The sequence below is a fragment of the Typopeltis vanoorti genome, chromosome 7 (assembly GCF_054136105.1).
Source record: "Typopeltis vanoorti isolate ZY-2024b chromosome 7, IOZ_Tvanoo_1.0, whole genome shotgun sequence".
Lineage (NCBI taxonomy): Eukaryota > Metazoa > Arthropoda > Arachnida > Uropygi > Thelyphonidae > Typopeltis > Typopeltis vanoorti.
This window is the reverse complement of record NC_143555.1, coordinates 83,983,954-84,008,503: the sequence shown is the minus strand read 5'-3', so window position 1 is coordinate 84,008,503 and position 24,550 is coordinate 83,983,954. Positions and strand designations below refer to the sequence as shown.

At 35.7% G+C, this 24,550-nt stretch overlaps 1 protein-coding gene across 2 annotated transcripts in view; it reads right to left on the bottom strand.

Annotated features, from left to right (window-relative positions):
- Positions 1-4,254, bottom strand: part of LOC150104821 (glutamate receptor 1-like) — a 301,010-nt gene extending 296,756 nt beyond the window's left edge. For both annotated transcript variants that reach the window (XM_090395997.1, XM_090395998.1), the window contains exon 1: positions 3,969-4,254. In XM_090395997.1, the coding sequence (XP_090252123.1) occupies positions 3,969-4,056 (88 nt within the window). In that variant the 5' untranslated portion in view covers positions 4,057-4,254. The remainder of the gene's footprint in view (positions 1-3,968) is intronic.
- Between the last annotated feature and the right edge of the window lie 20,296 nt (positions 4,255-24,550).

Genomic DNA, 24,550 nt, shown 5'->3' with positions numbered 1-24,550 from the left:
ATTTCTTAATTATTAAACAATTACCAAAATGTAAAAAATAATAAATAAATATCACTGAGAAATCAATCAGTGGCTAATATCTCTACATGTTAATTTTCAAAAAAAGTACCTAAAATGTAAGCATATTTATTATTCAAAACATGTGAAAATTCAAATTCTGTAGTTAAAAAAAAAAGTCAGTTTTGGGCCTTTCACCTTAAAAATAATAGCGGTTTAAAAATTAGTTTAAGGGAAAATTTCAGCAAATATTATTTATTTTGGTGGACAACTTTTAACGCTCTTCTTATTTTAAAGTCTAACCAAGTATGTTAACCCCCAGATGTCGGGAAAAAAAAGCGAAGAAGTTATCTGGTGCACAAAACAGGAAAAGACAATTGCAACGAGTACAACTGGAACATAAATTGGCTGGATCGCTGAATAAATTTTTAACTTCAGGACCACATAAAAAACAAAAAACAGAAAGTTCTGACGAAGCAAGTACTCCGTGTAGCTCTACCACAGAAAAAGAAAGGATACAAGATAACTATGAAGAAACAAATGTTACATGCGAGGATGAAACTGGCCTGTCTACAGAAGTTGCAGCAGAAGAAATATTGGATTCCGATTCAGCGCAACACGAAACTTCAAATTGTACTTTAAATTTTAATGTTAATGATCCACGTACGTGGCCGAATCATATAACTACCAAAGTTAGAGATTGTTTAGTTGAGCATTGCCCGCGTCAAGTAGTTAATAAAGAATTTCCCAAAGATGAATCTGGCCGCAAGTTTTCCGATTCATACTATTATCAAACTTTAGCATATGGAGAAAAACTTTTACGAAGTTATTTAGTTTATTCAGAATCGCGAAATTCGGTTTTCTGTTATTATTGCAAAATAATTTGTAGTCAAAATTCCCAACTTACTAATGAATACGGTTTGTAAGGATTGGTAACATTTGAGTCATATACTATAAATACACGGGACAAGTTCCGCGCACATTAGAAACTGTTCAAAATAGAGCGAACTTAAAATGTCGTTGATTAAGAAATGCATTATTGATTGCACACAACAAATATTATACGAAACTGAGAAAAAATATTGGCAATCTGTTATAGAGCGGTTAATCTACATAATACAATATTTATCAAGACAGTGTATAGCTTTTAGAGGTTCTTCACAAAAACTTTTTGAAAATGATAACGGCAATTTTTTATGGTTAGTAGAAACTGTCGCTAAATTTGATTCGATAATGGCAGAACACTCCCATCGCATCCAAACATCACAAAAAAAGGAACATTGCTCATTCTTTAGGTGATAAAACAAAATGAAATCGTCCGTTTAATTTCTGAAGCTATAAAACAAAAAAAGTTTAGAAATGGTTAAAGAGGCGAAATATTATTCATTAATTCTTGACACTACTCCAGATATCAGCCACACAGATCAATTATCTATTGTTATTAGATTTGTTAATCAAAATAAAGATACAAATATAGCAGAAATTCATGAACATTTTTTGGGTTTTCAATCTGTAGAAGATACCACTGGGCAAGGACTATTTCAATTTATAAAAAATTATTTAAAATTATTGAATATTAACATTTCGGATTTACGCGGCCAAGCTTATGTTAATTGTTCAAATATGCGAGGTAAACATAATGGACTGCAGAAAAAAATCCTTGAAATAAATTCAAGGGCTTTTTTAATTCCGCGTGCTCCTCATTCATTAAATTTGGTAGTTAATGATGCAGCTAAGATATCCTGTGAAACTGTAACTTTTTTGGGGGAAATGCAGGAATTATATAATTATTTTTTAATATCTGTGAAGCGTTCGGCTATATTAAAAAAAAAAACATATTTGTGTTTTAAATTTGAAACCACTTTCTGCTACTAGGAGGGAAAGTAGAGTAGAAACAACAAATCCCCTTAAAAATGTCAAGGAAATTTATCAGGCTCTTTTTGATATTATGGAAGGTGAAACTAAAGATATTGATTCTGGAGTTCAGGCAGACAACTTAATTTCAAAGATTTATTCATTTGAATTTATTTGCTCTGTTCATGTTTAGTACGAAATCTTAAGTCTCGTAAATGTTGCAAGAAAATAATGCAGAATCCGACATTTGATATGGGAAAAATTACAGAACTCTTGATTATGTTCTACAAGAATTAAATACTCGCCGAACAGACCACTATTTTGAAAATATTATTAGAACTGCAAAAGAAGTAGGAAACGATCTTAATATTGATCCTATTTTTCAAGACATTCGCAAAATAACAAAAACAAAAATGTTTGGCTACGAAGCATCAGATAAGACAACACATACCTTTGAAATAAATTTTTTCTTCGCGATTTTAGACACGACAATAACTTCAGTCACGGAAAGATTCATACACTTAAAACAACATAGCGAGAACTTTAAAGTTATAAGAGACATTTAGCAAATTAAAAGATTGGAGTGATGAAGATTTAATGAAACATTGTAAAGATTTGCACTTAAAACTGAGCGACAATCAAGATTCCGACAATCGCGATATTGATGGTATGACTATTTATTTGAGGAATTAAAAACTTTGCAATGTTTTATTAAAAAAGAGTCGGCTCCTCAGGATGTTTTAAATTATATATACGAAAATAAATTAACCGACACGTTTCCGAATACTGCGATTGTGATGCGTATTTATTTAACATTACCAATATCCGTAAGCATCAAGGGAAAGAAGATTTTCAAAACTGAAATTAATAAAAAATTATTTGCTGTCAACGATTTCTGGAGAGCGTCTGACGGATTTATCAATTATATCAATTGAAAATAATATTATGGATTAAAGATATTATTAAACATTTTGTGGCGGCTAAAGCAAGACGGATAAATATGTAAAATAAATCTACATTTATTCTAATTGTTATATAGTTAAAAGCATATCTCCAAATTATTCTTGTTATGTAATATTTCTTTTTATATTAAAATAAAAGTAATTTTTGTTTACACACACACACACACACACACACACACACACACACACACACACACACACACACACACACACACATTCTGTTGTATTTAATATATCAAGGAATAAACATTTTTGAAAATTTTTATTATTAAAAATTCCTTATTAATCAATTTCAGTGATACAATGTTCTACTACTGTTAAATAACTTATATAAACTGTTTTGGACTTTTAACAAAGTAAAATGTTTCGCAAAAATATTTCATGGAAACTTATTTTATAGGGGCGCTGAAAAAGGTTTTGCACAAGGGCGCCTCCTACCCACGGCGTGGCACTGTGTACAATTCTCTTATTTTGTATAAAAAATAATGAAAATTCATCTTGTAGCAATGAGGTGAGTGAAGGACGCTAACAGCACTGTGTTTACCACAGTGTCATATTGCTACGCGCGCAAGCATATGCACGTCGCGAGCTATTAGCGTAATGCAGCACTAGCCGTCGCGCAGTTCCACTGTTGTTTATATGCAGTTTGCGCCAGTAGTAGAGTGTTCGTAGTGCTTATCGTGTTTACTCCGTCTCTTTAAATATTTGGACATTACAATTAAAGACAACATTTGTTATAGTTTTTATTTTAGAACATTATTGGGGTTATGATAATGAATTTTATTTTTAAGTAATTTTGAATTATAATAAACTATACTTTTATCGATAATAAACAATATTTTTTCATGTTTAATTTTTTTAAATTTTTACCATAATTTTGATATTTTATCCGAACACATATATACATACACTGTACTTACAGTGTATATGTATATTTTGAAAGTTGTAGCACTCCCACGATTTCTAGCCACGAGCCGCCACTGTTCATATTATTCTAATAAAATTAAGCAGCCTTAATTATTACGTATTAATCAGATAATAATTTACTTTTTTGTTATAGTAAAATCTGATATACTGCAACATAATATGTACTAACTCTTCAAGTAGACATCCTAAAATCGGAACTGGGTAAGTAAAGACAAATCAATAACTTACCTACTGGTATCCGATATCTGTAAGCATATGAGGTCACAACAGTGCACATTAACAGCCCAAAACACAAAAGCCCATAATATATCACCATGGTAATAATAAAGGTTACAATGAACGATTTTTTTTCACTTTTCAAGTCAATTGAAAGGAGAAATGCCAAGGAAGTTAGACCTTGCCATAAAATAAATTCCGTAAATGGATTTGTCTCATCTGATTATTCTCGGAGAGTCCGCTTCGAAGAAATATCCTACAGGAATAATTTTCGACTTACATCATAAGACATACTTTGCCTTCGGTATGTGAGAATAGAGCAGATGTTTCATAAACATTAAATTGGCCAGTGGTCGTTAGGTCAGCCTATGGAGATTGTACAAGAAGTGTTGATAGCTGTCGTTGATAAGAAGCGCTGATAGTCCAATACAGAGATGATAGAAATATAAGAGGTCCCTCCTTTCTCCACTTTGATCGTAACTTCACGTATACAGTGGTTTTGAATTTTATTGCTACTGTTAGAGCAATTTCTTATCTCTATGAAATTGCTTTAGTAGAATTCCGATTAAGCGGGGGGGGGGCACATAATTTATCCAGGGCCTTTGTGTATCGATTGTCACAAGATAAACTTCACGTGGGATTGCTTTTTTAAAAGGGAATAAGTACACAACAAGGGGGGATGGGATTTGTTTTCTGTATGAATATGTATTGCACACTCGAGAAACTTTGGTTTTTGTTTCACTCCTGTTAAGTTTAACTCCTAAATTAAGGTTTTTGTTTTGCACATTAAAAAAAAAAAATCCCGCGAGAATATTGAATAGACGAATAAAAAAAGGACACTATTGCTAAACAGAAATCCTAAATGATTGATAAGAGTGTGAAGATCGCTTAAATGTCAAGTTTAATGAGAGAGTACAGTTGCTGAAGAACAAAAGAAAAAAAAACTTAAAAAAAGTAATTTAAAAATGACGGGAAGCATTGCATTTGCTAGAGTTTCGACAGTGTATGTTACAGCAGAAGTCTAAGAAAGATTCTAAGTAAAACTCTTTCTAAAAAAATGCAATAATCTATAATAGAAGTCAATTGAAGCTGCGGTTTCATCTAAGAACATGTCTCTCTCTTGGAATAATTTGCAACCCAAGCTGATTTTTTTTTAAATTCACTAAACTAAAATTAGAAGGTAATTTTTATACATATATATTCGAGCTAGCTTACAAGTTCGGAGTGGCAGAGGATTATTTCATACAAGGAAATTGAGAAACTAAGCAGTAGCGAATTTACTGCTAACCAAAATTCAAGAACTGGCTGAGCAAGCCCTACATTTGACAAAATCTAATATATATATATATATATATATACATATATATATATATACATTTTTTTTTCTTCTAGAGTCTAAATTTGTAAATTGCGCGTTTGTTATTACAATAATCAACCCCTTGGATGTAAGAGAAATTTTTATCAATCAGTTCCTTTAAAAATTAGTCCCATCAGTTTGTAGTTCCATACTGGGATAATCTATGATAATGGTCTTCTATAATTCAGTGGTAAATATATTTTTGAAAAACAGATCCCTTAATGGACTATGACGTGATTACAAATCTCAATGAAAAAATTTATTTAACCTGAAACGAGAAAGAAGTGATTTCTTGACATTTTTTACAAAAATTAAATGTGTTGAACGCACTTGATGAAATTCCAACAGTTTGCCCATCAAAAAGATAGTAAGAGAAAATATTAGCGCATCCTTCCCCCTGATGCTATTAGAGTATTCAAGGGCTAGGGGTGAGTCTTTCCTATCTTGCTAAGTCATTTCGTCTTATGCAGCCACCGAAGGAGGCAAGCTAGCCGCAATAGGTGCTGGTCCCAAGCCCGGATAAATGCGAGGGTTGATGTCAGGAAGGGAATCCGGTCGGAAAACTTCAGTGCCAGCTCAAACTATGATATGAGTCAAAGAGAAAATGATATAAGGAATAGGGCGTACCCCATAAGCGACGTGCAGCCACATCGCCCTACAGCTGCGAGAAGTGAACGAGGGCTACCGCATCAAGGACGGGTGCAGTTAAAGAAGCGAGCCCAGCAGGTAGAGAGAGGATGTTGCGAGTGGGAACACTGAATGTTGGAAGCATGACTGGAAGGGGAAGAGAGGTGGCAGACATGATGAGGAAGAGGAAGTTGGACATTTTATGTGTGCAGAAGACAAGGTGGAAGGAGGAAAGGCAAAGGAACTGGGAGATGGATATAAATTGTTCTACTCTGGAGCGAATAACGAGGGAAGAAATGTGTAGGAATTGTGGTGTGTGGCAGAATGAAGGGTGAAGGGTGAAGTACTGGAAGTGGGTAAAAGGAACGACAGGATCATGCGAATGAGGGTCTTGGAGAAGAGTGGGTGGTCGTATTATGTGTATATGCCCTGCAAGTTGGTTGCACAGCAGAGGAGAAAGATGAGTTCTGGAACGTGTTAGATGAAGAAATGAGGGAATTGGAAGAAAATGAGATGGTGATTGTCGGAGGAGACTTGAACGGACACATAGGAAGACAGAATAGAGACTGTGAAAGGGTGCATGGTGGCCACGGAGTGGGAATGATGAACCAGGAAGGAGAGAGGGTTGTGGACTTTGCAGTAGCGTTTGATCTGGCAATTGTGAACTCGTTTTTCTACAAGAGGGAAGAACATTTGATAACATTTAGGAGTGGTAACAACCGTTCACAAATTGACTACATTTTGACTAGAAGAAAACATCTTAAGGTTGTGACAAATTGTAAAGTAATTCCAACAGATCAAGTAGCACAGCAAACACCGACTGCTGTGCGCAGACTTTAAAATAAGATCGAAGATAAGAACCTCTGGATGCCATGGGATGAAGACAATTAAGTGGTTTCGCTTAAAAGAGGACAGTGTGAGGAATCGTTTTAGGGAGAGGGTGTTAGAGAGGATTTCGGATGGAGTGGAAAGTGTACAAGGTTGGTGGAAACATAATTGAAAAGTAATCCTGAGCTGTGCAATCGAGGTGCTTGGTGAGACATCTGGAAAGATTAGAGAGCAGAAGGAGGGTTGGTGGTGGAATAATAATGTACAAGTGGCAGTGACAGCTAAGAGGAAGGCAAAGCAGAAGTGGGATGAGTCAAGAGTGGAAGAGGACAGGGAGGTGTACAGAGAGAGAAAGCAAGAAGCCAAGAGAGTTGTGGCACAGGCGAAGGCCATGGCATGTCAAGATTTGTATGATCAATTAGAAACAAAGGAAGGACAGAGAAAAATTTACCAACTAGCAAAATGTAGAAATAAAGCAGCAAAGGACATCTTTCATGTGAGGCAGATCAAAGACGCTGAAGAAAGAGTATTATGGAGGGATGTGGACATAAGAAACGGATGGAAAATATACTTTGAGGGACTTTGGAATGAGGAAAATGCAAGGACTCACAGAGGAGATGGGCAGCCTTCTGAGGGGATGGTGCAGAAGATCAGTAGAGTGGAAGTGACGGAGGCTATGAAGACGATGAGGAATGGAAAATCAGCGGGCCCCGACAGAATTCCAGAGGAGGCATGGGAGGCACTCGGGAAAGAAGGAATTGACCTGCTGTGGTACCTGTTCATGAAAGTTTGCCAACAGGAAAATATACCCGAGGAATGGAGGGAGAGTACTCTTGTCCCCATCTACAAGGGTAAAGGGGATGCACAAGACTGTAAAATTTACAGAGGAATAAAGTTGATGTCCCACACAATGAAAATCTTAGAAAGGGTTCTTGATGGTAGATTGAGGAAGGAGGTGGAGATTGCAAAGGAACAATTTGGCTTCATGCCTGGTAGATCAACAACAGATGCTATCTTTGGGTTACGGCAGATGATGGAAAAGTATCGAGAGAAACAAAGGGAGCTACATCTGGCATTTATTGATCTGGAGAAAGCATGCAATAGAGTGTCAAGGCAAGAAGTCTGGAGGTGTCTAAGGGAGAAGAAGGTGCCAGAGAAATATGTCAGGTTGCTGTAGGAAACGTACAGAAATGTGAAGACAAGTATTCGGACCTGTCTGGGACAGACAGAAAGTTTTCAAGTAACAGTTGGCTTGCATCAAGGGTCAGCTTTAAGTCCGTTTCTGTTTAATATTGTGATGGAGGTGGTAACAGAGGAGGTGAGAGAAGATGCGCCTTGGACAATGTTGTATGCAGAAGACATCTTGCTGTGTGTGTAGATTCAAGAGAAGAAGCGGGAACTAAACTGGAAAGATGGAGAAAAGTACTGGGAGAGAGAGAGAGAGAGAGGTATGAGACTGAGTAGAAGTAAGACAGAGTATATGTGTTGCACAGTTGGCGGCGGACAGGAGACAGATCTGGAGCTGGAAGGAAATGTCATCAGGAAGATTAGAGACTTTAGATACTTAGGTTCAACAGTGGAAGAAGATGGAGGAGCTGAGAAGGAAGTGGGATGCAGGATACAAGCGGGTTGGAGGAACTGGAAGGAGATGACTGGAGTGTTACGCGATAAGAGGGTGCCGATCAATCTGAAAGGCAAAATCTATTAGACAGTAGTGAGGTCATCTATGACATATGCTATAGAAACTGTGGCCGTGAGGAAAAATAACATCAGCAGGATGGAAGTAGCAGAGATGAGAATGCTTAGGTGGATGTGCGGTGTGACCAGAAAGGATCGTCTGAGAAATGACTATGTCAGGGGAACAGTGAAAGTTACGAACTTAGGAGCGAAGATACAGGAGGCAAGGCTGAGATGGTTTGGTCATGTGATGAAGAGGGAGGACGAATATGTGGGAAGAAGGGTCATGCAGATGGATGTGCAAGGAAGGAGGAAGCGTGGGCGGCCAAAGAAAAGTTGGAGGGCGCTGGTAGAAGAGGACTTGAGGATGAAGAACTTGGATGTGGTGACAGCCCAAGACAGGAAAGTGTGGAGGAGACTCATTATCAACAGTGACCCCACTTAAGTGGGGGAAGCTGCAGAAGAAGAAGAAGAAGTTACATGGTACTTGTGCTACGGATTTCTATTGTTGCTACAATTATTTGAAAATCTATACCAAAAGTAATTAAAATTTTGAACATTCTTTGTCTATTGATGGAATCGAAAGCTTCGAGAAATCTATGCTGTTTGAGAAAATTATCAATCGCCTCCGTAGTACAGTTGCAAGAACGAAGGAACAATGCGCCCTTCGATGGGAAAATACCCGAGATAACGAGCTCGTTGCTTGCACTTTTTCAACCGAATATGTGTGTATGTGTGTGTGTGTGTGTGTTAGCCGATCTCATACGGAGTTTTTCCTCTGGGGATTCGTTTTTTTTATTTTATTTTTAATTTTTATAATCCCGCAATCAAACAAATCGGTTAGAGAACACATTTAACAGCCAAAGTTAATATTAGTGAGCAGAAGATGGCGTAGTATGTGGATGTAACGTGTTTGAATAGAAGAATCAATACTATCTTTTCCTTGTTGTTCGTCTGATGTGAAGTATTATCATAATTATCATCAATTCGCGGTTTCTTTGGAGGAAATATTTTTAACCGTTTATCCATTTTGTGAGGGTTAATTTGTAAAATTTAAATATAATTCATTTACTATTAATAATATCAAACACTTTTAAAAATTGTAAGCAATTTTGATAATATTAATTCACTATTTCTAGTGTAAACGTAAAAGTAAGCACAAAAAGGCGTTGGAATTGCACAGAAACAATATATACTAAAAAATCGCTAAACTTACTACTAATAGTCAAATAATTAATACAACTGTGGTGTCATCTGCAGATAGCAGGATAACTAAACAGTTTTCCTCCTTTAGTTGGGCTTGTCAACACTAGGATGCTCTACAATGAATGGCAATGATAAGAAGTAAGAGATTTACTCCCTAGTTTTAAAAAAAATAACAGCTTTGCCACGGACGATTATGTGTGCAAAGTCGCCCAATGTGCGCTACCCGCAAATTTAAGTTTACAGGATCTTTATAACGTCTTTGTCTATACTAGATATATGTTTAATTGATGAAAGAAAGTAATATTCTTTATCTTTAATTAATTAGTTAATTTTTTCCTATCAATATAAAACTTTTTTTGACGTATCCCCAACGTATCGACTCGCGTACCCCCCCCCTGGAGTACGCGTACCACACTTTGGAGACCACTGGTTAGATGATGGAGACGGTGGGTTGTAGAGTAGGTGCCCTCCCTCGACGAGTCTTTGGAGGTGTGACGAAATAATAATATATTTACCATCTAATCTAATTGCTTTTCAATATTTGATGTTTTTATAACATGATAGAAATCTTTGACTATATCTTGAAGTTATATATATATATATATATATATATATATATATATTGAACCTTATATATATATAAGGTTCAACATATATGAACCTTGACTATATATGTTATAGCGCCTCCGTAGCGCAATTGGAAGAACGACGGTACATTGCGCCCTTCGATTGGAATAGGCCTAAGTTCGATTCTCGTCGCGACGGGAGGAATCTTTATCTGGTCGATTTCAATCGATGGTGAGTTAGCCGATCTCATACGGAGGTAGCAGGGTTTTTTCTCCCGGAAACTCGGGTTTTCCATCCCGCATACATACAAATCGGCCCTTCAGAACACACGCAATTTACAGACAAAAATTACTAGTTGTGGTGTTGGAAGTGGACGGTAGATGGCGTTGATTCGTAGTAGAGGTAAGGTGTAGAGACAGTTGAAGATGTCCTCCCGCGATGAGTCTTCGGACTCCTTGGAGGTATCAGGAATAATAATAATAATAATAATAATATGTTGAACCTTTAGTTCAACATTCATTGTGAAGTTTTTTCCTGTCTGATAAGGGATGAATTCAGGTCCTAAGTTCAAAGAGCGTAGCCAATACCGACTGAAGTACATTATGAACAAGTGCATCTCTTATATAGTGTAATAAGAGCTTATTTATTATTAATAAACATAATCAATTATAGATCTTGTTCCCTAACATCCTGTGTATATTTATTGTGTTTTTTCTTAAAAAAATAGTATTAGTTATTTTTAAAAAAATTGAAATTGCAAAATCCGATAGTTCTTTACCATTATTATTTATACAAATTTTACCTTAATTTACTTATAACATTTCGGAAGAGAGAATTCGAAAGGATTCTGGATTTATAACTGTCCAGAGTCCTTTTTCTTTCTTTCTTCTGAGAAATAGACCTTGTAATATTTAAGTGGCTTTTATTTGTTTTGGTGTGTTTTTGACTTTTATTTTCTCATTTCTCCTTCTTACAATCTATGATTAATCTGAGGACTTGTGATCCAATGCATTAGTCTTCTCCACCTATTTCTGTCTTCTGTTATTCTAAGTGCAGCCTTCACCTTCGTCAACTTAAAACAGGAATTTGATCCATCCATGTTCCATGATACCTGCTCTTCCTCCTGACATCTTTTCCTGCATGAAAAGTTTTTCAATGTTCTCTTCCTTTCTTCTTGAGATGTGTCCGAAATCTATGAGGATTCTTTTCTAGCCATATTTCAAAGACGTATTTCAAGATTCAGTTGGTTTTTTTCTCTATTCAAGGAATTCGAGGCATCCTTCTCCAGCCCGCAATTTCAAAAGTATTCATCATCTCCTTAATTGCCTTTTCACAGTGTCCAGGACTCTGATCTGTATAGAACCAGAGAATACGGTAGATTTTTTTTTTATCCTTCCAGATCTTTGTGAGCTTAGTCATTGTTAATCTTCCCGTTATAATTCGCCTTCTTACTTCATCTCTCTGTGTCTATCTGTCTGTCCTGACCTGCCCAGCAAAAGAAGATATACCAGTAGTTCAGTTCCTCATTGAAACATGGACTTTAATAAATAAAAAAAAAAAAAAAAAAAAAAAACAGCTAGAATAAACATGCGCAATTAACAGATGTCCGCGCGGTTAGCCTAATGGCTATGCGTTTCGTAACCATATGCCTTGGGAATGGGTGTCCTAGTTTCGATTCCCGTCAACGACGTGAGGAGCCTAAGGATCTTCCTCAGCCATAGCCAAGTTGGCCGGTCTTGGGCGTGGACAGAGCGTTTTTAACCAGTTTATTTAGGATTTTTAATCCCGCAAGCAGGCAAACGGTCCCCGTGAACACACACGGATACAGTCAGGAAGATAATCCCTCCAGCCATAGGTCTGAATTGTCAGCTATGCCGGTCTCGAGCCTGGATAAAAATAAGGGGATTGAGTTGGTGCCGTACCTCCCCGTAAAAGGGGCTCACGGACGTTGAATCACCATACGAAATGAATGAATTAATTAACAGACAGGATATCATAGTCTTAGCTGCTTCTACTTTAATTCCAAATAACAACATTAATCGAGATTATGAGTATATGCCACCTTCAAGATTGAGAAATCATCAAGAAGAGGAATGCGGAGTATTTTCTATTCGTATTGATGAAATCTACATTGTAAAAAAATAGTACACGCATCTTCTCATGTAGATGCGTGTACTACATGAGAAGATTAAGAGCTAAAAAGCGAAATTAATAAAAACAACAACAACAGTTAAATCCTTTACAGTATATATAAAGTAACTTTACAGTAATAAATCCTTTTTTTTTTTTCTCACCTAAGGAACCGTCTTTCGTTTGATGCGATGACGTCAACATGAGAACATTGCTACATCCCAATAAAATAAATATCTGTAAACAACTTACAATGGTACATCGAGATGTATCTCGGACTGTTAACATGTACTAACTTTCAACATATTCCAAAGTTTGATTTCATATTAAAAGAGGAAGTCGTTGCAGAAATAAACAAGGGACAACCCACTTTCTAAGAAGCAGTGACTCATCATGGTATATCGGAAAACCTAGGCGTTGGTGCCAGATGGAGGTCCAACGATTTATATTAATAAAGAAATTCGAAAAATATTATTATTACTATTATTATAAACAGTTAATGATAATAAATTTAATATTAATATAAACCGAATTTTTAATGAAATTTAATGTACAATTTTAATTTATTAACTAATTTTTTTGTTGAACCTATTAAAAAAATCAACTGAAATAGCGAGTCCAATGGAAAATTTCAATGTACACATAGGTTAATGCGTCTTTTAAGAAACCTATTGATTGAATACTTGTCCTACCTATAAATGTAGTTATTAGTATAAATGTGAAGCCATATTAAACACATTACTGTATTTGCTTGTTTGATAGGAGAAAATCATTCAGTTTTATTCACGTCTTATTTTTTGTTAACTCTTAAAAAACATAAAATAAAGTAATTAATTAAAAACATAAAAAAATTTTACAGAAAGGTATTTTTTCAATACACTATTAATGTTCTTTTTTTTTTTTTTTGGTTACAATTCTTTTTAAATTAAGAAAGTATTAAAAACATTGATTTTCTTGAGAAAAATCCACACTATTTGAGACAATAAATAAAGTGTTATGATAAGAAACCACTAGATGGAGGCACTTGTAGCTGTCTGGATGTGAGGCTTTGAACCTGAAGAAGTCAGTTAAAAAAAAAAGGATAGCTGCTTTTAAGATGTGATGTTACAGAAGGGTTAGGGACCACGAGATGGCGGCACATTTGAGCCGTCTCTCTTCACTGCGTACCGCTTAATTAGTGATAGCTTTGGGCCATCTGTCTCTGATTGGGTACCAGTGGAGATTGAACTGCCCACTCAGTCTCCAAAAGTTAGATAGGGCTAAATGTCCTCGCCTACTCCCGTATACGGGAATAAAAAGGCGTTAGCTGATTTTTTTTTTTTTTTGTTACAGAAGGCTGTTGAGGACAGCAGCGCACCGAGAAGGGGAGCCCCTGTCCCCCCCCCCCCAAGAGAAAGGGAAAAAAAACACTAGAAAATTTTCCAAAAATCTTTTCCTGATTAAAATTCATTTTTTAAATTTATGTTGTGTCGTGTCTTCTATTTCTATATTAATGAATTAGTGATCATTGTAGATACTCAGTCGTAGGTCGTATGCGATGCATAGTGTGTGTATTCTCAAATCGTCTACTCAACTCGGCTTTCCGCCACCCCCTCCCCAAGATTAAATCCTGAGTGCGCTACTGGTTGAGGATATCATATACTGAAAGGCGCACAAATGAATGGGTGTTAGAAAAGATCAGTAGAACTTCAAGGCTCCTTAAGGATATTGACAGAAGAAAGTTAAGATATTTTAGACACATTGAAAGGATGGAAGGAGGACTTCCCCAGAACAGTAATAGAAGATAAAGTTCCTAGAAGGGAATCAAAATAAAGTTCCTTGAAACTGAAAATTTATTTACACTGAAGAGGTAGTACAAATAAAAATATAATACGACAATGTTCATACAATACAATAATTGTGATAATGCAATACAAGTGATAGTCGATCATAAAAGTAATACTACATATATTACCATAATCTACATTACAGAACACTTTACACTGTTATTTCTTACTTATAGAGTTTGTATAATGGAAAAATATTAAGAATGACAAATAGGTCACTAGTTGAATTTGCGAAAAGAAATCAGTAATTGCTATAGATCTCTTTTTTCTATTTCATATTTGCATCAAAGGAAGCAGATTGTTGTAGTAATCTCCAACCCAGCAGATGACATATTGCAGTGAAGAATTTATGCAAATGCTGCATTTACATTTTTTTAATATAAGATATTCTGTTAATTATGAACCTCATTTAAAAAATGAGATATGAGAGTTCCATTTGATATTCCTGTTGATATAGAGACCTAGATACTTGACTGATTTTTTTGTTGTTATTTTGTATTTTGACTAAGCTACAGTTACAATTTGAATATCACTATTCGTTTTATGCCATTTTATAAGCTATATTGTGATCTAGCATATCTGTTAACGCGAAGTATAGGTATGCTTTAGTTTTATCAGTATTAATTTTAATGTCATTATTGCTAGACCACTTAGTTTCAACATATCGTGATTAATTTCAACTTATCAGATCATATAAAACAGGATATATTAACAATAGGATAGGTCCTAGCACCGAACCCCGTGGGACTCTGTATTTTATTAATTTTGTTGAGTTATTCATCCCATACTGAACTATTGTTTTCTGTTATTTAAATAAGAATTTGAACCAGTCACTTGTAACTACTCTATTGCCGTATCTAGACGTTTTCAGGAGTGAGTCATGATGTACAGTACACAGTTGAACCCTTTAGATATATCAAGAAAAACAGCTGCTGTGAAAATTTCTCTATTTATCCCAATGTTTATGAAACTCCGATAGCGGTTGGTAAATCTGGATTTGAACCTGCTTAAAAGGATATGGAATTTAGACTTTTGAGCTTGTAGATAATATAGTTATAGAGGAAGTGTACCAGCTCATGTCGTACGTTAAGCGGCTAAAGAATTGTCAGTACCCTTGACCATTTTGTTGAATTTGAGTTTCGGGTCTGGGTTAGTCCCGAGGGGATGGAAAGAGGGGGAAATAGTTCCACTGGATAAAGGAGGTTACAAGATTAGCATATCAGGAATCGTTGTCAAGGTCTTGGAGAAATTAGTCAAGAAAAGAATACAGGATTGGATAGATGACAATGGGATACTGTATGGGGGATGGTTTTGTGAAGGGTAGATCATGCCTCAGTAACTTGCTCAGTAATTTTATAACACAGTGACGGCTGAATTGGATAAGGGTAATGGGTTTACAGTGATTCTACTGGACCTTGCCAAGGCATTTGACAGGATACCACATGTTACTCTAACCAGTAAACTGGAGCAGATGGGGATGGATATAGGGTTGGTGAGATGGATAGAAGGGTGGTTGATGGAGAGATAGCAGCGAGTAGTTTATTCAAGAGTTGAGTCCAAAAGACGGCTTGTGAACAGTGGTGTGCCACAGGGTTCTGTTCTTGGACCACTACTTTTCAATTTGTTCATTAACAATATAGGAAAGAATCTGAGAGGAAGTGTTCACTTGTTTGCTGATGATGCAAAGTTGGGTAGAGAAATTGTGAGTGCACAGGAAGTCAAAATTTTGCAAGATGATTTGGATAGTTTGGAGGACTGGGCTAAGGAAAATGAATGTCAATTTAATGTGGCAAGGTGTAAGTTACACATTTTGAGGTGAAACGATTAGCAGCTGTATATCACATTGGTGGAACCATACTCCAGGAGATTGATGAGGCAAGGGATTTGGGAGTGTTGGTGGATAGGGAGTTGACGTTTAGGGGGCACATTGCAAAAGTGGCTAATTCAGCTCATCAAATCACTTGGTTGGTGAAAAATACTTTAACAAGCAGAGACAAAGAAGCTATTGTTCCTCTATATCGAGCCTTGATAATACCCCATATAGACTACTGTGCCCAGATATGGGCAACAGAGTTTCTTCTTGATGGGGAGGAGGTGGACAGAAACCGACCAATAAGGTCGCTACCTACATTTCAGCTCCTCTCACCACATCTCACATAAACTCAGCATTGTACACATGTTAAAGAAAAGAGCGATTCGCATCACAACGGACAACGAGATCCTTCGAGATGAGTTAAAATTTATTTCCAACAATCTGTATTTGAACGGCTCTCCAAGAAGACTAGTAAATAAAGTCCTTTTCTCTGAACCACCACAAAGAGAACAAGAAGATATTCAATATATAAAAACGATTGCAATTCCGTTTGTAAGTGGCATCTCCAACAAGCTCGCCAATCTCCTCAAACAACACAAAATAAGAGTAACATTTAAACCAATAAAATCTATTCGCAAACTACTAATATCTCTAAAAGACAACCATCCTTCGTATAAATTTGCTGGAGTTTATAATATTCCATGCGCTTGTGGCTCTAGTTACATCGGACAGACTTCGAGAAGCCTCGAAATCAGGCAAAAGGAACACATTGGCTATGTCAAAAACAACAGACAGGATATTTCTGGCCTATCGTCTCATTTCTCTACAACTAACCATGTCATCGAGTGGGACAAAAGCTGTTCTCCTTACATAGAGGAAGATTACCATTCAAGAATTTTCAAAGAAGCAGCCACAGTCGCCCGTTCTACTGTCAACCTTAACAGAAATCAAGGATATAATATAATATAATACTCCCAGAGATATGGAAAACCCCAATCAGAACTTTAAAAACGGAAGAAATGAACTTTAATACAAACTACAGAAAGTTCCTTAGCAACAGCTAGCTAACCTTGTACACGCGATACGTGTTTCACTCACGTTCGATACTATCCTATTTGTAATTATTGTAGTCAGTTATTTTTGTCAGTTTTGCAGTTACGCATAACTGTGAGATTGTTTAAACTTATCAGTACCCTGAAGATGCCAACAGTTAAAGTGTGGCGAAACTAGTTGGTTCAGTTTAAATATAAAATTGATCAACACTTGATCTGGGACCAAATGTTATTATTATAAAGTTTTCGGAATATTTCATTAGTTTGCTATTTAAGATTCTGCTATATATTTTGTAACAGGAATTTAGTATACTGATACCTCTATAGTTTTTAGGGTCATCTCTATTACCTTTTTTCAAAGATAGTAATCACAATTCCTTTTTTCCATTCTTTTGGGGGGGATACCAGTTGAATAAATTTTATTTAAAAATAAGAAGTCTTTCTTTGAATCTTGTTCTTGCGTATTTGTATAGTTCTGAACCTAGTTTATCTTCTCCAGGTGATTTTCCGTATCTTGTTTCTTTCAGGCTGATTTCTAATTCTTCTTTAGTTATTTACTTTTCATTTTCGTTAATTGTTTGCCAGTTGTCTTTTTTTAAATATTTGTCTGTCCACAATTCTGTGTAATAATTTAGATATTCTTCTAATTTCAATTCGGTGTTTAATTTTATGTTTTCTTTGGTATCTGCATTTAAGTGTTTCAAAATCTTATATACATTGGGTCTTATTTTATATAAATCATGTTCTAAATTAGAAACAAATTTGTTCCATGATTCTCTACGTCTTTTTCTGACTTTTCTATTAGCTATGGCTATGGTTAAGCAGTAAAAGATTAGAAGATGAAATATAATATAATCTTTTACTGCTTAACCATTTGTGATAGGCTTATTTTTTCTTTTTGATTATTTCTTTGATTGTATCATCCCAGATCTTCAGTTTTTTCCTTTTATTGCATTTTTTGGTCTTTCCTAAGCTTTCATTTGCTGCTGCATTTAGTATCGTTTTTATATTATGCCATTATATTTTTATTTCTTCATTTTGTTTTATTTTATTTTATTTTATTTGGTTTCATTTTGTTTTATTATCATCATCAGGAAAAATGCATAAGTATAAGATACAAACTACACGACACTGCACTATACAAAAGCAAAATGAATCTAAATGCTTGTTAATCTTTTAACCTAGCCTGACCTCTTGTGTGAAAAAAAATAATTAAATTAAATTAAATTAATATATAAATAAAATTAAAATACAAACAAATTGAAAATGGAACTATATTAAACGTTGTCCTCGATCGGACAGCATCCTTAGAGAAAATGAACGATTTGGTATCCAACCACAACCCGTGCCAAACGGTGAACTACAACCCTACAAACTGCATCAAACAGGAAACAATAAAATTAATGAAATCAGCGATCACGTGGCCAGAAGAAACAGCCAAAAAGCTAATATCTCATTATGCCCGAGCCAAGAAATTAGCGGTCCCACTCAAGGAGTTGATAGGTCACTCCACCTCCTACATAAAAATACACAACGCTTAATAAACAAAATTAGAAACATCACACTGAACGACGAAGATTTATTATTATTATTATTATTATTATTATTATTATTATTATTATTATTATTATTATTATTATTATTATTATTATTATTATTATTCAGGCCTCCATGGAGTCAAAAGACTCATCGTGGGAGGTCCTTAGGAAACACAAAGTCTATCATACCACCCCTTGAACTCATTGACCGTTCTTACTCTAACCACTCTCTCAGGCAATGCATTCCGCTGTTCAACCACCCTCCACTCAAAGAAACCACTCCTCACCCTCTTGCTCACAGCTTCCTTTCGTAACTTCCAGGGATGGCCCTTTGTTCCACCAAGCGAAAGAATAACTCCCCAATGTCTACCCTGTAATTGCCTTACAACAGTTTAAAAATTCCGATCATATCATCTCTCCCTCTTGATCAGTGATACTATTTTTCTCTTACAGAACATATTTCCGCCCAACATGACGGCCCTCTTTGCGCACGTACTACACTTCGGCCATTTCGTGTGGCACTAAACCCCCCAACAAAATTGAGAAAATATCGTAGCTCTTTCAAAGATCCTCTTTCATACCTGGCCCACCCAGGGGTTTAGTTTACAAAATCCAATGTACCTGTAAACTACTTTACATAGGGGAAACAGGACACACTATCCCAATCAGAAACGATGAACACAAACGACACATTAAATACATCTACTGTGGTAAAACAGGCCTATCAGACCAAGCACTCCAAACATGCCACAATTCTGTGGCATGTTTGGAGTGCTTGTTTTGATAGAAAATTCTGGTTTGAGAGAAAATTCAAAGAAGCTTGTGAAATGCTAAAACATTATCCAAACCTGAATAAATGTGATGGATTAATCACTCCAAGAATGTGGAGGACTCATCTGCAACCCTTATAGCAACCAAAAAAAAGCCCAGAAGAAAATCTCAATACGAGGGACTTTAGAAATGTTTATTATATGTTTTCAATTTATTTGTATTTTAATTTTTAATTTTTTTTATTTATTATAATTTAATTTAATTTAATTTATTATTTTTGAAATTTATTTTTATTTTATTATATTTTTTCTCGCAACAGGTCAGACTAGGTTAAAGAGTAACAAGCATTTCGATTCATTATACTTTTGTATAGTGCAGTGTCATGTAGTTTGCATCTCACATATATATTTTTCCTGATGATAACCTCTATACAGAGGTTGGAACGTCGAATGTTACTTTCCTAACGTTAAGTAAATCAATTATGCCAACACGTGTGTTGTATCTACATAAATTCTTCACTGTGAATACTGACCATCGTGTAACCTTAAAAGAAAGAATTATGTTTTAATATTTTTATGGTATTATTTAACTCAGTTAAAAAAATCAATTATCAGGTCATCGCGTGCACGGTATATGGCAAATATGAGGATAAGTTTTTTCTTTATAGTCGCTGAATTTCTGTTTCATTATGTTCTCTCTGAAGTGCCGTTTTTTTTAGGTGCACCTTTTTTTCCCCTTCTTTGGTGCAAGATTTTCTTCAATATCATATAGCCTTCCTTCGTGTAAGTAATTATTCCTTGTTTTTTAGTGGATCTCAGGAACTTCTTGATCACTGCGGTTATAATGTCGGCATCAATATTATAATATGATGCATAAAATCCTTTGCCCTTACGAGTAATGTAAAAGTAAGCGCTATTATGTTATGGAGTTCTCTACATTTATAAACTATTAACGAAAGAAGGCATTTATTTTATTAATTTGTGACAAAAAATGATATCGTGAGCCTACTTTAATAGTTTTAACTTCAACACCTATTTCAGCAACGTGCAGAATAAAACAGAAAACTAAAGTAACTGCGCAGTAGATTTGCCTTTGAGATTAAGATAAATCGTTTGAGGAAAAAATGTGTAAAACTAATGAATAAAATTTGGGATATAAAATGGAAAAGCAATGCATAAATATCTGAATGAAAATTAAGGCATGGAAACTTCTCGATGCAGGAGAACCCACCAGCAGAGCAGAGAAAACAAGTATTGACTTGAGAAGAGCTGCTAGAGTGTGAAGAAGAACAACTTCAACTGTAGCCATTTGTAAAAGAAAAGCACACTTTTCACGCTTTATCATACTATAGTGTCCGCGCGGTTAGCCGATGGGTTACGCTCTCCGAAACCATATGCCTGGGAAAGGAGCGTCCTGCGTTCGATTCTTCGCTGACTGAGGAACTAAGGATCTTTCTCAGACATAGCCGGTTAGCCTGTCTTGGGAGTGGACTGCAGGGTTTTTCTCCCCGGTTTTTTACCTGGGGGGTTTTCCTCCCGAAAAGCAGGCAAACCAGTCTTAAGAACACAATGCTTCACAGACAATTACACATGATTGAGCGTGGGGGTAACGACCCCACCTCGTTATAAGTTATGAAACTTAAAAATGGGAGGACAAGGCCCTGCATGAGGCTGTAGTATCCAAAAAGAAGAAGAATCTGCATTCTTCCTAGATCAAGATATAGCTCAATTAACACAAAGTTTAGCTTTTATTTATTATCTTACGTAGGGAACTACCTGAAATTTAAGTTTCAGGATATTAGTCTTTGGTCGTGAGAACACATAGCGTTTTGCATGTCTGTTTGCGTTTAATCGGAACATTATTTGAAATATAACAATGAAAATTACTGTACACCAACGAAATTTATTGTATTGATGTGTATATAATACACATACTAATAGATTAATTTTATTATCAGTTGTTTAATAGACACCCCCCCCACACACACACACTATATATATATAATAGCGGCTTCAGGAATGTAAGAGAAAACTAAATAGAATTTGTTACTCCAACATATTTCGCTCAATATGTCATGAGCCGTGAGCTTCTTTCAGGAAAAAGACAGAAAAAATGGTAACAACATTTAAATTCTGATTACAAGAACATGTCATACAGCATTCATTTAATATAACGTGTCCTGGTCGGAGCTGTCCAACTGTCTACTATTAGAGTTCACAGAAGTTGGAATGATGTATAATTAATTCATTTAAAAATAACAATTAAATAAAAATATAAACAATTAGCAGCAATCATTTCCCAAAACTTAGAAATAGCATACAGAATGTACACAGTACCACCTTACCCCAGTCCTGAAGATACTTTCAGGCGCAAACTTTGTTTGCTCACACTTGGATAAAGGATTAAACTAAATTTATTATATAAAAAAAAGAATGTACACATGCGTGTACATTCTGCCCAATTAAGATTACGACTATGACGTAGGGCTTCACACGATTCGAAAAATATACGATCAAATTTGAAACCCTGTAGAGCACTATCTTGGTAAGGTTTCAGTGAACTCTGTGTCTACTGTCGATGGCATGAAAAACAAGGTCTGAAACTTCAGAATCCAAAAATCTTAAAGAATCTTGATGTTCTTCGATTCTAATAGTAGTGGAACGGCCAGTCTGTCCAAAGTAACAAAAATGACAAGAACACGGTATTTGATAAATGCCAAGCAAGGATAAAGGCGGTAATGTATTTTTCATAGGTGATAAGAAATTAAAGGCGGATTTCAACCCAGAACACTTTCTGCAGAGACCATGAGGGAAATTTGCTCGGTGGAAAGGAGGACGTTTTGAGAAGGTGGGTAGAATATTTTGAAGATCTCCTTCAGGACAAAATAAGCTTGGAAAATAATGTTCCAGAAGAAGATGAGTTTAACGAACCCCTGGCAAGTATGGGAAAAGCTGAGACAGAGGAAGCACCAGAATTAAAAGAGGTGGAATTAGCCTTAAAGAGAATGAACAATAATAAAGCACCTGGTGAAGATGGAATACCAGTTGAGCTATTAAAATACGGTGGGCAATCACTATTAATTAAAATACATAAGTGCTTGTCAGAGGTATGGGAAACTGAATCTATGCCTACTGAATGGAACTGCTATTATCGTTCCTATACATAAGAAAAATGACAAGTGCCAAAATTATAGAGGAATATCACTATTAGCAGTAATTTACAAAATGTTTACAAGAGCACTGGCAACTAGATTGGAACCGTTCATAGAAAAAACGCTGGGCAACTATCAATGTGGCTTTAGGTATGATAGATCAACAACAGACCCGATTTTTACAGTACGAACTATAATGGAGAAATGCTACGAGTTCAATATCAATCTGCACCATTTGTTTGTGGACTTTAAACAAGCCTATAACATCAATAGAGATAAGTTATTTAAAGTCATGAAGGAATTCCAAATTCCACCTAAACTGATAAGATTAGTTAAAATGACACTCAGAAATACCATGGGTAGAGTGCAAATACAGGGCGAACTCACACCTGAGTTCAGGATTACCAAAGGATTACTACAAGGAGATCAACTATCAACAATGCTTTTCAACCTATGCCTTGAAAGGGTAATACGAAATGTAATTATAAACAGTGGTGGAACTATTATGAATAGAAGTCTACTCATAATAGCTTTTGGGTTTTGCGGATGAAGTGGATTGTACTGCAAGGACTGAGAGAAGCCTCGGAGAAGGTAATAGACAAATGAGAGAGAAGGCAAGGAAAATGGGACTACAAACAAATTAAATTAAAACAAAATACTTAATTGTTGCCAGAGATAAACAAAAATCGGGAAATAGTCAAAGTTTCACAGTAGATGAAGAAACCTTTGAACGAGTCCAACAGTTCAAATATTTGGGTTCAGTAATAACAGAAAGTAATGATATGTCAGTTGAAATTACCTATAGAATAGCTATAGCTGCTGCAAATAGAACTTATTATAGTATTCAGCCACTATTAAAATCTAATTTGATTTCGATATAAAGTAAAATCCAGCGATATAAAGTAATCCTCAAACCTGTACTTTTGTACAGCTGTGACACATGGACAATGATCCAGAGCGATCAAAACCGATTACAAATATTGGAACGAAAGTTATTAAGGAAGATCTTTGGCCCAATTAATGAGAATGGACTTTGGAGAGTGAGGAATAAAAAAGAAATAATGGAGAAATTCAATGAAGTGGATATTATTACTGAAATAAAGGTGAGAAGACTGAGATGGCTAGGACATGTTCAGCGAATGGGGGATGATAGACCCGTAAAAAAGGTCTTCATGTCTGGACTAGGTGGATCTAGGCCCAGAGGATGACCAAAAAGGAGATGTCTTGACGATGTGGAGGATGATTTAAAGAAAATGATAGTAAATGATAGTAAAGAACTGGAGGAGCAAGCACAGACTCGTGAAGAATGGAAGGCTATCCTGAGAGGGCCCAGATCCTAAATGGACTGTAATGCCAAAGAGTAGTAGCAGTAGTAGGTAAGAAAGATGACAACTTCCTGGCTGGTCTGAAGGTGGTGTACAAATTATATCAATGAAGGGGCCTTGCCGTTTGTTCAGGTGTTCCTTTAAGATACAGTGTGCTGATCCTTTTAACATCAGATTGTAGTCTGGAAGAGGGATGATAACTCTCAAATATTTTCAAAGTGTATCAAGGTCAAAACTGTATCCGTTAAGTAATATAGTAAGATTTATTGTATTTAATTCTTCGAATAGAAGAGACTCAAAAGAACAAATTGTGCATGCTTGGTGTGCAATGCTTTTGATAATACACCATCTGTCCAAAATGAAACCGAACTTTTAGAAAAAAAGAAGAACCTAATGGCCCCCACCTGTTATATCTTTTTGTTGTCGAAAGCGGCAACCTTCATTAGTGTTGCGTCAACTGTTCATGGCATTTGTTTCATTAGAAGCCGAATTATAGTGCCAAGAGTGACAGTGTGTTTTCACAAACTGTCGGAAAATGAGTTTAAAACAGAGGGCTGCGATTGACTTTCGTGTTAAACTTGGTAAACGTTTCACCGAAACGCATCGAATACTTCAAAAAACATATGGTGATGAATGCTTAGTCATGAGACGCTTGAAGACGACGAAAAGCCTGGCCTTCCAGAAACTGGACTGAGCGAAGTTAGCATCCAAAAAGTGCGTGATTTC